The sequence below is a fragment of the Hemitrygon akajei genome, chromosome 16 (assembly GCF_048418815.1).
Source record: "Hemitrygon akajei chromosome 16, sHemAka1.3, whole genome shotgun sequence".
Lineage (NCBI taxonomy): Eukaryota > Metazoa > Chordata > Chondrichthyes > Myliobatiformes > Dasyatidae > Hemitrygon > Hemitrygon akajei.
In genome coordinates this window covers 53,789,462-53,803,922 of record NC_133139.1, presented here as the reverse complement: position 1 = coordinate 53,803,922, position 14,461 = coordinate 53,789,462, and the positions used below count along the sequence as shown (strand labels likewise).

Genomic DNA, 14,461 nt, shown 5'->3' with positions numbered 1-14,461 from the left:
AGATCCATTGCCTTCTATGCCTCAGTGTTCATCTGCCCCCACCACCCCAAGACTGTGCATTATCAATTCCAGCCTTAGACTCCCTCTAAGCTTCCTACTCCACACCTTATACCCCAGGTTTTAGGTACCCCCACCACAGGAAACAGATTCTTGTGATCTTTTGCCCTCATCTATTGTCTTCTCGTGGGCAAAAACATCTTGTTAATGAGAAAGGTCACAAGAGAATAGTCAAACTGGTTCAAGCTGACACAAAGGCTCAAATAACAATGTGTTACAACAGTGGTGTGCAAAGGAGCATCTCTGAATGCACAATATGTCAAAACTTGAAGTGGATGGGCTACAGCAGCATAAGAGCACACCAGGTTCCACTCCTATACCGAATGAAGTGGCCACTGAGTGTATTTCTTAAATGTACCCAGTTGTGCGAGCTAGGGCTTTTCTCTTTGGAACAAAGGAGTATGAGAGGTGACTTGATAAAGGTGTACAAGACAATAAGAGGTATAAATTGAATGGACAGCCAAAGACTTTTACCCATGGTGGAAATGATTGATAACAGGGAGCATACTTTTAAGGTGTTTGGAGGAAATTGTAGGGGGGATGTTAGAGGTAATATTTTTACATGGAGAGTTGTGGGTGTGTTGTATGCCCTGCCAGGGGTGATGGATGAGGCAGATACATTAGGTACATTTCCGAGTAAACTCTTAGATAGGCACATGAATGAAAGTAAAATAGAGGACTACGTGGGAGGGAAGGGTTAGATTGATCTTAGAATAGGTTAAAAGGTTGTGTATTGTGTAGTTAGGTTAAGTTCTTTCTACTATTCCTCAACCATCTCCTCTGGCAGCTGGTTCAACAGATTCTTATTAAAATTTTCAACTCTAACCTTAAAAACAATGTCTTTTAGTTTTTGATACCCCAACTCTAGAGAAAAGACTGCTAACCCTGACTCTGCCCCTCCCCAAGATTTTATATACCTATTTGTCTCCCAATTTGCAACACCTCTGTGGGAGGCAAGTGCAGAAATTGCCAGGGCCCTAGCAAAGATAGTTAAATCATCCTTATTGACAGGTGATGTATCAAAGGATTGGAAAACAGCTAATGTTGTTCTGACATTTAAGAAAGGCTCTAAAAATAAACTGGGAAATCAGAGGCCGGTGAACCTGACATCAGTAGTGGGAAAGGGACTGGATATATGAGTATTTGGATAAATATGGACTGATCAGGGACAGTCAGCATGACTTTGTGCATGGTAGGTTGTGTCTAACCAATCTTACAGAGTTTTTCTTACAAATTTACCAGGAAAATTGAAGAAGGCAAGGCAGTGGTTATTGGTTACATGGACTTTAACAAGGCTTATGACAAGGTCTCACATGGGAAGCTGGTCAAGAAAGTTCAATCACTGGGCATTCAAAATAAGGTAACAAATTGGATTAGCATTGGCTTTGTGGGAAAAGCCAGAGAGTGGCTGTAGATGGTTGCCTCTCTGACTGGAGCCCTGTGATTAGTGGAGTGTCACAGGGTTCAGGGATCAGTACAACGGACACAGCACCTGCAGCACATTATTAGTCACAGGCCTCCAGTCATTGAGGCAACCATTTACTACCACTCTGGCTTCTCCCACTTAGCTGATGTTGAATCTAAGTTACTACCTCATCCTGAATGCCAAGTGGCTTAACCTTCTTGAATAGCCTCCCATGCAGGACCTTGTCAAAGGCCTTGCTAAAAACCATGTAGACAATGTGCACTGTCTTCGTTCATCACCCTTCTTGGTAACCTCCTTGAAAAACTCAGTAAGTTTGGTTAGATATGACCTGTCATGCACAAGGCCATGTTGATTATCTCTGATCAGGCCCTGTCTGTCTAAATACTTATGTATCCTGTCACTGAGAATAGCTTCCAAAATTTTACCCACAACTGATTCAAGCTCACCGGCCTATAATTTCTCAAGTTATTCTTAAAACCTTCCTTAAGTAACGGAACAGCATTAGCTACATTATCTTCGAGTTCTCTGGCAGCTAACCCATGGCTAAGGGCATTTTAAATATCTCTGCCAGGTTCTGCAATTTCTGCACTAGCCTCCTGCAAGGTTCGTGGGGACACCTTATCAGGCCCTGGGGATTTATCAACCCTAGTTCTCCTCAAGTCAGTAAGAATCTCCTCTTCTGTAATCTAGTTATGGTCCATGACCTCACTACTCTTTATTGTCAGCTTTATAGTCTCCATGTCTGTCTTCTGAGAAAATACATGTGCAAAAAATGTCATTTAAGGTCTCCTCATCCTTTCAGTTGCATGCGTAAATGACCACACTGACCTTCCAGAGGACCAATTTTGTCCTTTACTATCTCTTTGCTCTTAATATAGCCATATATGTGATGGGATTTTCATAGAAACATAGAAAACCTACAGCACAATACAGGCCCTTCGGCCCACAAAGTTGTGCCAAACACGTCCCTACCTTAGAAATTACTAGGCTTACCTATAGCCCTCTATTTTTCTAAGCTCCATGTACCTATCTGAAAGCCTCTTGAAAGACCCTATCATATCCGCCTCCACCACCATTGCTGGCAGCCCATTTCATGCACTCACCACTCTCTGAGTAAAAAACTTACCTCTGACATCTCCTCTTTACCTACTCCCCAGCACCTTAAACTTGTGTTCTCTTGTGGCAACCATATCAGCCCTGGAAAAAAGCCTCTGACTATCCACATGATCAATGCCTCTCACCATCCTGTACACCTCTATCAGGTCACCTCTCATCCTCCTTCATTCCAAGGAGTAAAGGCTGAGTTCACTCAACCTATTCTCATGAGGCATGCTCCCCAATCCAGGCAACATCCTTGTAAATCTCCTCTGCACCCTTACTATGGCTTCCACATCCTTCCTGTAGTGAGACGACCAGAACTGAGTACAGTACTCCAAGTTGGGTCTGACCAGGGTCCTATGTAGCTGCAACATTACCTCTCAGCTCCTAAATTCAATTCTATGATTGATGAAGGCCAATGCACCATATGCCTTCTTAACCACAGAGCCAACCAGCGCAGCTGTTTTGAGCATCCTATGGGCTCGGACCCCAAGATTCCTCTGATCCTCCACACTGCCGTCTTACCATTAATACTATATTCTGCCATCATATTTGACCTACCAAAATGAACCACCTCACACTTATCTGGGTTGAACTCCATCTGCCACTTTTCAGCCCAGTTTTGCATCCTATCAATGTCCCGCTGTAACCTCTGACAGCCCTCCACACTATCCACAACACTTTCAACCTTTGTGTCATCAGCAAACTTACTAACCCATCTCTCCACTTCCTCATCCAGGTCATTTATAAAAAGCAAGAAGAGTAAGGGTCTGAGAACAGATCCCTGAGGCACTCCACTGGTGACCGACCTCCAGGCAGAATATGACCTGTCTACAACCACTCTTTGCCTTCTGTGGGCAAGCCAGTTCTGGATCCACCAAGCAAGGTCCCTTTGGATCCCATGCCTCCTTACTTTCTCAATAAAGCTTGCATGGGGTACCTTATCAAATGCCTTGCTAAAATCCATATACACTACATCTACTGCTGTTCCTTCATCAATGTGTTTAGTCACATCCTCAAAAAATTCAATCAGGCTCATAAGGCATGACCTTCCCTTTACAAAGCCATGCTGACTACTCCTAATCATATTATACCTCTCCAAATGTTCATAAATCCTGCCTCTCAGGATCTTCTCCATCAGCTTACCAATCACTAAGGTAAGAATCACTGGTCTATAATTTCTTGAGCTATCTCTACTCCCTTTCTTGAATAAAGGAACAACATCCGCAACCCTCCAATCCTTGGGAACCTCTCCCATCCCCATTGATGATGCAAAGATCATCATCAAAGGCTCAGCAATCTGTGAAATTTCTTTCACTTTGTCTGCCAGAGTAAACTCATGTCCCCTTTTAGCCCTCCTGATTTCTCTTTTAAGTGTTCTCTTGCATTTCTTATACTCTTTAAGTGCCTCATTTGATCTTAACTGCCTATGCCTGATATGTGCCTCCTTTTTCTTTACCAAAAGCTCAATATTACTCAATAACCAATGTTCCCTAAACCTGTTAGCCTTGACTTTTATTCTAACAGCAACATACAGATTCTGTAGTCTTCATATGTCACTTTTGTAGGCCTCCCACTTATCAGGCATCTCTGCCTTAAAACAACCTATCTCAATCCAAGCCTGCCAGATCCCATCAAAACTGGCCTTTCTGCTATTTGGAAACTCAACCCCAAGGACCAATACTACTTCCATAATTATCTTAAAACTAATGGAGTTACAATCACTAGCTCAAAAGTGTTCAGTGTCCTGTTTCATTCTTTTAGAGGAGATTCAATATTGTGCTCTCACAAGTTGGGATCTCTACGTATTGGTTAAGGAAACTTTCCTGAGTGCATTTGACAAACTCCTATCCAGCTCTTTTACAGTATGAGAGTCCCACTCAATACATGGAATCTTAAAATCACAGGCTATTACAACCTTATTTTTCTGCAGCTGTCTGTGATCGCTCTTCAAATTTGCTCCTCTAAATCCCACTGACTATAACATAGTCCCATTAACATCGCCATCCCTTTTTTATCCCTCAGTTTCCACCCATTTGTCTCAGTAGATGAGCCCTCCAATCTGTCCTGTCTGTGCACTATGTGACATTTTCACTGATGAATAATGCCACCCTCTCTCTTTAATACCTTCTGCTCTGTCACGTCCAAATCAATAGAATTCCAGAACATTGAACTGCCAATCCTACCCCTCCTGCAACCAAGTCTCACTAATGGCTTCATCATAGTTCCACATGTTCTTCGTTGCTGTAAGTCAGGGGTTCCCAACCTGCGATCCACAACCCCTCAGTTAATGGTATTGGTCCATGACATAAAAAAGGTTGGGAACCCCTGCTCATTTATTTGCCTTACCTGCAATACTCCATGCCCCCAAATATATGCTACTCAGATTATTAGTCCCACCATGTTCAACCTTTCAGTTTGCACCTTTGCTTGTAGTCTTAACATCTACTTTCTTTACAAGCACTCCACTTGATAACTTGCCATTCTGGTTCCCATCCCCTACAGCTCTAGTTTAAACCCACTGAAACAGCATGAGCAAAACTTCCTGCAAGGATCAAGTTCTATTTCAAGTTTATTATCATTCAACTGTATACATGTATACTACCAAACAAAACAACATTCGTCCAGACCAAGGTGCACAACACAGTCCGTATAACTCACACACGACACATAAGAAACATTATCGCAAATAATTTGGTCACACTCCAGTTCAAATGTAAACTGTCCCATTTGTACAGGTAGAGAGCCCAATGATCCAAAAATCTAAAGCTCTCCTTCAGGCACCATCTACTTAGTCATGTGTCAGGCACTATCTTTGTATTTCTGGCCTCACTAGCATGTGGCATGGGTAGCAAACCTGAGGTTGCCACCTTGGAGGTCCTATCTTTTAACTTAGCACCTAATCTCCTGAACTCACTTTGCAAGACCTCATCACCCTTTCTGCCTCTGTCAGTGGTACCAATGTGAACCATGATCTGACTCCCCCTCCCCCTTAAGAATGCTATGGATTCAATCCAAGACATCTGACCCTGGCAACTAGAAGACAACGTACCACCCAAGTGTCTTAGCGTTATCTACAGAACCTCAGATCAGCTCCCCTAATCAATGGATTCCCCCATCACTACTGCTCACCTCTCCCACTGCTTGCAAGGATAAGTACCAGGAGGGAGATCAGTGGGGAGGGACGAATGGACAAGGGCGTCGCATTGGGAGCGATCCCTGTGGAAATCGGAAAGTGGTGGGGGTGGGGGGGAGATGAACTTGGTGGTGGGATCCTGTGGGAGATGATGGAAGTTATGGAGAATTATGTGCTGGATATGGGAGCTAGTGGGGTGGTAGGACAAGAGGAACCCTATCCCTGGTGTGGCGGGGGGAGGATGGGATGAGGGTAGATATGCGCGAAATGGAAGAGATGTGGGTGAGGGCAGCATTGATGGTGGAGGAAGGGAAATCATTTTCTTTGAAGGAGGACAGATATGTTCTTCTGGAATGAAAAGCTTCACCCAGAGAGCAGATGCAGCAGAGACAGAGGAACTGAGAGAAGGGAATAGAATTTTTACAAGTGACAACGTGGGAAGAGGTATAGTCCAAATAGCTGTGAGAGTCTGTGGGTTTATAAAAGATATCAGTAGATAAACTGTCTCCAGAGATAGAGACAGAAAGATCAAGGAAGGGGAGAGAGGTGTCGGAAATGGACCAGGTAAATTTGAGGGCAGGGTGGAAGTTGGAGTCAAAGTTGTTGAAATCGACAAGCTCGGCATGGGTGCAGGAAGCAGCACCAATCCAGTTGTTGGAGAAGTTGGGAAGTGATACTGATGAAGGCTTGCAATATGGGCTATTCCCCATAGCTGACATAAAGGCAGGCAAAGCTGGGACCCATGTGAGTGCCCATGGTTTGACAGAAGTGGGAGGAGCTGAAGGAGAAATTGGTGAGGGTGAGGACCAGTTGTTCCAGAAGGTGGAGAGTGGTGGTGGAGGGGAACAGATGGGGTCTGTTGTCCAGAAAGAAGCAGAGAGCTTTAAGGCCCTCCTAATGGGGGATGGAAGTGTATAGGGTCTGGACATTCACAGTGAAAATGGGCCAGGGAACTTAAAGTAATTGAAAAGATCAAGAGTGCGTGAAGTGTCATGGATATAGGTAGGATATGACTGAACTGGGGCGGGGGAGGGGGATAAAACAGAGTCAAGCATCTGCAGACACAAGTTCAGAGGGGCAAGAGAGCAAGCAGAAATAGTGGAACTTCCTGTGACAGTGGGACCTTTTCTGTGTGATTGTGGTTGATGGTGGTGCTTCCTTTGAATGTGGAACTGGCCATACTGGTCACCACACAGAAGGAAGCTATTTGACCATCATATCAATGCTGCCTTATTACCAGCGTAATTCACTGGTCCCACACTACCCATCCCATCCCCCGGTCTTTTCTCCATAGCTTAGAAATTTTTCCATCACCATATGTTAAGCCAGTTTTCCCTCAAAAGCCAAACTGAACCTGTGCCCAACATAGTGGAACCAGCCCCATTCACTCTGGAACATGCCCTACCCCACTGCTGTGGACCTGCCCAATCCACACTGGAAGCTACCTGTGGAACCTGTCACCACCACACCTGCAGGATGCACATCAGGATTCCATAAGGTATAGGAGCAGAATTAGTCTATTTTGCCCATCAAGTCTGTTTTGCCATTTCATCATAGCTGATCCATTTTCCCTCTCAACCCCAATCTCCTGCCTTCTCCCCGTATCCCTTCATGCCCTGACTAATCAAGAGTCTATCAACCCCTGCCTTAAATATACCCAATGACTTGGCTTCCACAGCTGCCTGTGGCAACATATTCTACAAATTCATCACTCTCTGGCTAAAGAAATTCCTCCTCACCCCCATTCTTAGAGGACGCCCCCTATTCTGAGGCTATTTACTCTGGTCTTAGATCTGATTGAAACATATAAGATTATTAAGGGATTGGACACACTGGAGGCAGGAAGCATGTTCCCGCTGATGGGTGAGTCCAGAACTGAAGGCCACAGTTTAAGAATAAGGGGTAGGCCATTTAGAACAGAGATGCGGAAAAACTTTTTCACCCAGAGAGTGGTGGATATGTGGAATGCTCTGCCCCAGAAGGCAGTGGAGGCCAAGTCTCTGGATGCATTCAAGAGAGAGTTAGATAGAGCTCTTATAGATAGCGGGGTCAAGGGATATGGGGAGAGGGCAGGAACGGGGTACTGATTGTGTATGATCAGCCATGATCACAATGAATGGCGGTGCTGGCTAGAAAGGCCGAATGGCCTACTCCTGCACCTATTGTCTATTGTCTATTCCCCCACTATTGGAAACATCCTCTCCACATCCACTCTATCGAGGCCTTTCTGATCCTCTAATTTCCCATTAATCATTGCTCTATTCTCTTTCTTTGGCTCTTATAACCATATATAACCATATAACAATCACAGCACGGAAACAGGCCATTCCGGCCCTCCTAGTCCGTGCCGAACTCTTAATCTCACCTAGTCCCACCTACCCGCACTCAGCCCATAACCCTTCACTCCTTTCCTGTCCATATACCTATCCAATTTTACCTTAAATGACACAACTGAACTGGCCTCTACTACTTCTACAGGAAGCTCATTCCACACAGCTATCACTCTCTGAGTAAAGAAATACCCCCTCGTGTTTCCCTTAAACTTTTGCCCCCTAACTCTCAAATCATGTCCTCTCGTTGGAATCTCCCCTACTCTCAATGGAAACAGCCTATTCACGTCAACTCTATCTATCCCTCTCAAAATTTTAAATACCTCGATCAAATCCCCCCTCAACCTTCTACGCTCCAATGAATAGAGACCTAACTTGTTCAACCTTTCTCTGTAACTTAAGTGCTGAAACCCAGGTAACATCCTAGTAAATCGTCTCTGCACTCTCTGTAATTTATTGATATCTTTCCTATAATTTGGTGATTATATAATTCGATAATTATAATTCCTATAATTGATTGTATTTAATGTATTTAAGTAAACTACTTAAGAACTTTTTAAAAGCTATTATTAATGCTTTTTGAGAGAGTGATTTAGAGGCATATCATATTTTTACTGAGTTAAGTATTGTATGTAATTAGTTTTGCTACAACAAGTGTATGGGACATTGGAAAAAATGTTGAATTTCCCCATGGGGATGAATAAAGTATCTATCTATCATCTATCTATCTATCTATCAGAACTGTACACAATATTCCAAATTTGGCTTTACAATTTGGCCTACAATTGTACAATAAGCCTTGTACAATTTTAACATTACATCCCAACTTCTGTACTCAATGCTCTGATTTATAAAGGCCAGCGTTCCAAAAGCCTTCTTCACCACCCTATCTACATGAGACTCCACCTTCAGGGAACTATGCAGTGTTATTCCTAGATCTCTCTGTTCCACTGCATTCCTCAATGCCCTACCATTTACCCTGTATGTTCTATTTGGATTATTCCTGCCAAAATGTAGAACCTCACACTTCTCAGCATTAAACTCCATCTGCCAACGTTCAGCCCATTCTTCTAACCGGCATAAATCTCCCTGCAAGCTTTGAAAACCCACCTCATTATCCACAACACCTCCTACCTTAGTATCATCAGCATACTTACTAATCCAATTTACCACCCCATCATCCAGATCATTTATGTATATTACAAACAACATTGGGCCCAAAACAGATCCCTGAGGCACCCCGCTAGTCACTGGCCTCCATCCCGATAAACAATTATCCACCACTACTCTCGGGCATCTCCCATCTAGCCACTGTTGAATCCATTTTATTACTCCAGCATTAATACCTAACGACTGAACCTTCTTAACTAACCTTCCATGTGGAACTTTGTCAAAGGCCTTGCTGAAGTCCATATAGACTACATCCACTGCCTTACCCTCGTCAACATTCCTTGTAACTTCTTCAAAAAATTCAATAAGGTTTGTCAAACATGACCTTCCACGCACAAATCCATACTGGCTACTCCTAATCAGATCCTGTCTATCCAGATAATTATAAATACTATCTCTAAGAATACTTTCCATTAATTTACCCACCACTGATGTCAAACTGACAGATCTATAATTGCCAGGCTTACTTCTAGAACCCTTTTTAAACAATGGAACCACATGAGCAATACGCCAATCCTCCGGCACAATCCCCGTTTCTAATGACATCTGAAAGATCTCCGTCAGAGCTCCTGCTATCTCTACACAAACTTCCCTCAAGGTCCTGGGGAATATCCTGTCAGGACCCGGAGATTTATCCACTTTTAAATTTCTTAAAAGCACCAGTACTTCCACCTCTTTAATTGTCATAGGTTCCATAACTTCCTTACTTGTTTCCCACACCTTACACAATTCAATATCCTTCTCCTTAGTGAATACCGAAGAGAAGAAATCGTTCAAAATCTCTCCCATCTACCTTTGGCGATAGCATTTCGAAATTGTCTTGAATTGACCAGGATTTGGAGAGTTTCTCTTTATGCTGATGACTTATTACGCTTTCTCTCAAATCCGTCTACATCCTTACCTCTAATGTTTTCACTTCTTGACCAATTTAGCCAGATCTCTGGCTATAAACTTAATTTACATAAGAGTGAACTTTTCCCAATTAATAAAGAAGCACAAGAACTAACATTTCGTGATCTCCCTTTTAAAGTAGTCCATAATCAATTTACTTATCTTGGAATTACAGTCACAAGGAAGTTTAAAGATCTCTTTCGTGAAAACTTTGCCAATCTTTCATATACTATAAAACAGAGTCTGGTACAATGGTCACCTCTATCTATGTCTTTGGTAGGTCATATTAATGTTGTTAAAATGTATGTTCTCCCCAAATTTTTACACTTATTTCAATCTATCCCAATTTTTATTCCTAAATCTTTTTTTGATTCCTTAGACTCTATTATTTTGTCATATCTGTGGAAGAATAAGCGCTCTAGAATTAATAAAATCCATCTCCAAAAATCTAAAAAAGAGGGTGGCATGGCTTTACCTAACTTTCGTTTATATTATTGTGCAGCTAATATACGTTGTGCTACCTTTTGGTCTTTCTTCCACAGCCACCCTGAGTGCCCTAATTGGGTGGCAATGGAGTTGAGCTCCACTAAAGAATTATCTATCTCTGCACTTCTTGGCTCTGCACTCCCTAGTAGCCTGCCCAGATTAATAGCTAATCCTCTTGTTAGACACACTTTGCGTATATGGGCTCAGTTTAGGAAATGCTATGGTTTCCATGGTTTTTTCCGTTTTCAGCCCTGTTGCACATAATCACCTTTTTTTACCTTCTACGTACGATTCAGCATTCCATGTTTGGTATAGGAAGGGCATTAGACATTTTGAAAATCTTTTCATTGATAATCGCTTCGCTTCTTTTCAGCAGCTCTCTTTCCATTAATCCACTAGGTAAAGGTTTAATATCAATTATTCGAGATAAATTAGCAGCCTTACGATGGGCCCCTGTGGATAAAATTAAAATGGCCTGGGAGCAGGATTTAAATACCTCCTTATCCGATGAGAGCTGGGACTCAATTCTCAAATCAGTTAACTCAACCTCTCTTTGAGCTCGCCATTGCCTTTTACAGTTTAGATTGTTCATAAGAGCCCATATGTCTAAATCTAAACTATCTCGATTCTACCCTAACATTAGTCCGCTCTGTGATAAATGCAAGAGGGGCGTGCCTCTCTCATCCATATGTACTGGTTCTGTCCTAGCTTGGAGAAATTCTGGAAAGATGTCTTCACTACGTTATCGTGTATTCTGAATCAGCACCTAGAACCAAACCCCTTAATTGCTTTGTTCGGTTTCTGGGGCGAGACAGATCTACGTCTGAGTCCGACCAAAGCCAAATATTATCCTTTGCCTCTCTCCTGGCTAGACGCTTGATCCTTCTTAGATGGAGAGATGTTGCCCCGCCCACTCATGCTCAATGGCTTAACGACATTATGGCCTGCTTGGACCTCGAAAAAATTCATTATTCATTTCTTAATTCGGATCTAAAGTTCCATAAGGTTTGGGGGCCTTTTATCGAGTACTTTCATAACCTTCCTCCTGACTAGGGTTATTTTTTTTCTTTTTGGTCCCTTGCTTTCAGCTCCCTTTTTTTTCTGGTAGTAGGCATTATTATCCTCTGTTGCTAAGTGTATTCACAGTCTGGGAGTTTGATTGTCCTGAATTATACTCTTTATATTGTGTTTGTGGTTGGCCTGGAGTTGTTTTTTTTTTGTGTTGTGGGGCTTGGGGAGCATTACTAAGTTTATTTGTCCTTCAATTTAGGTGTTTTTTTTTGTCAAATTCTCTTCCTTTGTAGCATATTGTCATTGTATGCTTAATTTTGCACTGTATTAATGTTCCTCAATGGGATTTGGGGTTTTTAATTTGTAAAATGTATAGAAAAACTAATAAAAATAATTTTAAAAAAAATCTCTCCATCTCCCTCAGCTCCACACATAGCTGACCACCCTGATTCTCTAAGTTTTATCCCTCACTATCCTCTTGCTTTTAATATAACTGTAGAAACCTTTCGGATTTACTTCGACCTTATTTGCCAAACTGAACTCGTATCTTCTTTTAGCTTTTCTAATCTCTTTCTTAAGATTCCTTTTACATTCTTATGTTGGCTTTGACTTCTCCTTGTCAGCCACAGTTGCATCATCCTACTTATAGAATATCTCTTCCTCTTTACGATGTACAATATATGTCCTGTGCCTTCTGAAATGCTCCCAGAAATTCCAGCCAATGCTGATCTGTCCGTCATCCCTGCTAGTGTTCCTTTCCAATCAATTTTGGCCTGCTCCTGTCTCATGCATTTGTAATTCCCTTTACTCCATTGTAACACTGATATATCTGATTTCAGCTTCTCCCTCTCCTTCTGAAGTGATGACTATTTTGTCACTCTGGTTTGCAACTTCCACTATATGAGTGCGTAGCCAGACCATGCACTGTCAATTACACAATCACAAGACCATACACCATCAGTTACATAGTCACCAGGTGCCACATCATCAGTTACACTATCTCTAGATGGTGCCCATATAGGTGAGTGTGTAATAAGATGCAGTCTGTATGAGTGAGTGTGACACATATGATTCCTGCTCCATGCTCCATGTCTATGGGAGTGATGTGGTGCTCTAACTATTTGTTTTACTTTCTGGTGATCTCGCCGTGTGATTGTGTCATTGGTGCAGATATCTTCATGATGTAGTGAAAACTGATGAGTGAGTGAGACCTCCGTTGGTCAGGGGTCGACTGTGGATGTTGCATCCAAGCTGTCTAGATACACAGGTCTGGGCAATAGAGAACAGGCTGTTGCCTACGTAGAAAGCTCCCCCTCTCCATGCATCTGATGAGCCCAAGGGAACCGTACAGACACAGTTTTGGTACCAGCAGCATTGCAGGAGTTGCCGGTCAGCACTGAACTCAATGTAGAATTTCCTTAGGAACTCCCACTATGGATTTTTCTCTCGGGGTTTACCCCCAAAACCTTCCCCATGAGTGAGTATAGCCACAAAGCAGTGGATGTTTGAGATCAGAATCAGATTTATCAGTGCTTTTTCTTCTTGGTGAGCTGCCAACCACAGCTGATGAGTCCCATCTGCCTGAAGCAACTGATTTTTAGGTGCCAGTAAACCCACTTTGCCCCTTCGCCTGTCAGTAGAAATGCTTCCACTGGACTTAGTAGCTAAGCAATTGGTGAAGGCTAGGAGCTGGATTTGTTTGTCAGAGGCTATATGAGGTACTCACCATTGGAGTGTTTAATAGGTAGCGGGAGCTCATCCCTTTACCGCCCCCAGCTGTAACAACTTTATAGAACCCATGAACCTGATAATGACATGCATAACTAATGACATTTTTGTATGATTATGGAGCTGTATAACTAACAATGGTGCACACCCTTTGTGAATTTGTATGCTCTCTTTGTGATTGTGTAAGAGGCTGGTTGTGTTCCTGTAGTATTGTGCAGCTGATGGTGTTGAGCTCCTTGTATGATTTTATGGTTTTTAAATGTGGGAGTATCTACCTCCACCACCTTCTCAGATCATGTGGTGTTTTTCAGGTCTACATATACTGTCCAAATACTGTATCCCCATGTGATCGTGTACCTAAAGTGAATCACTGAGTGTTCATGAACTCCTGTGTAGTTGAGTAACTCAGGGGAAAACTTCCCTGTGTGATTGTGTAACTGAGCTGAATGGTTTTAGTTGTGCATTTAATATTTCAGTAATATTTGAGTAATAATGTAAGTATATTGTTTGATTAAGCAATCTTTGTTTACATAATACTTTGAGTTATATGTACGAAGAACATGAATAGCATATATCATAAGTGCGCACTTCACAGAAGTAAAAACGAAACTAGACACATTATCCCCAGCTCTATGTTATTAGTTTTGTCTTGAAGTTACAAAGGTTACAAAACAGTGACACAATTAAGTTTGAAATGAACCCAAGATGATAACCTACCTGTTGAAGGTCAGCATATTCACACATATTCCTTTCTTTTGAAGGGGGGGGGGAAGGAGAGAGAGAGAGAGAGAGAGAGAGAGAGAGAGAGAGAGAGAGAGAGAGAGAGAGAGAGATGAGAGAGAGAGAGAGGAGAGAGAGAGAGAGAGAGAGAGTGAGAGAGAGAGAGGAGAGGAGAGAGAGAGAGAGTGAGGAGAGAGAGAGAGAGGAGAGAGATGAGGAGAGAGAGAGAGAGAGGAGAGAGAGAGAGAGTGAGAACAGTTCTGGTCACTGAATTATAGGAAAGTTGTCAACCAAATAGAGAGAGTACAGAGAAGATTTACTAGAATGTTACCAGGGTTTTCCAGCACCTAAGTTACAGAGAAAGGTTTGAACAAGTTTGGTCTTTATTCTTTGGAGTGTTAGAAGGTT

The 14,461-nt window shown here is 42.4% G+C and overlaps 1 protein-coding gene and 1 long non-coding RNA gene across 3 annotated transcripts in view; one reads left to right on the top strand and one right to left on the bottom strand.

Moving 5' to 3' along the window:
• LOC140740054 (PALM2-AKAP2 fusion protein-like) overlaps positions 1-14,095 on the bottom strand; it is a 119,547-nt gene extending 105,452 nt beyond the window's left edge. Inside the window, exon 1 of the mRNA XM_073068895.1 lies at positions 14,051-14,095. Coding sequence (XP_072924996.1) covers positions 14,051-14,077 — 27 coding nt within the window. The 5' untranslated portion in view covers positions 14,078-14,095. The remainder of the gene's footprint in view (positions 1-14,050) is intronic.
• Positions 1-14,461, top strand: part of LOC140740055 (uncharacterized) — a 60,453-nt gene that overhangs the window by 39,155 nt on the left and 6,837 nt on the right. The window lies entirely within an intron of this gene.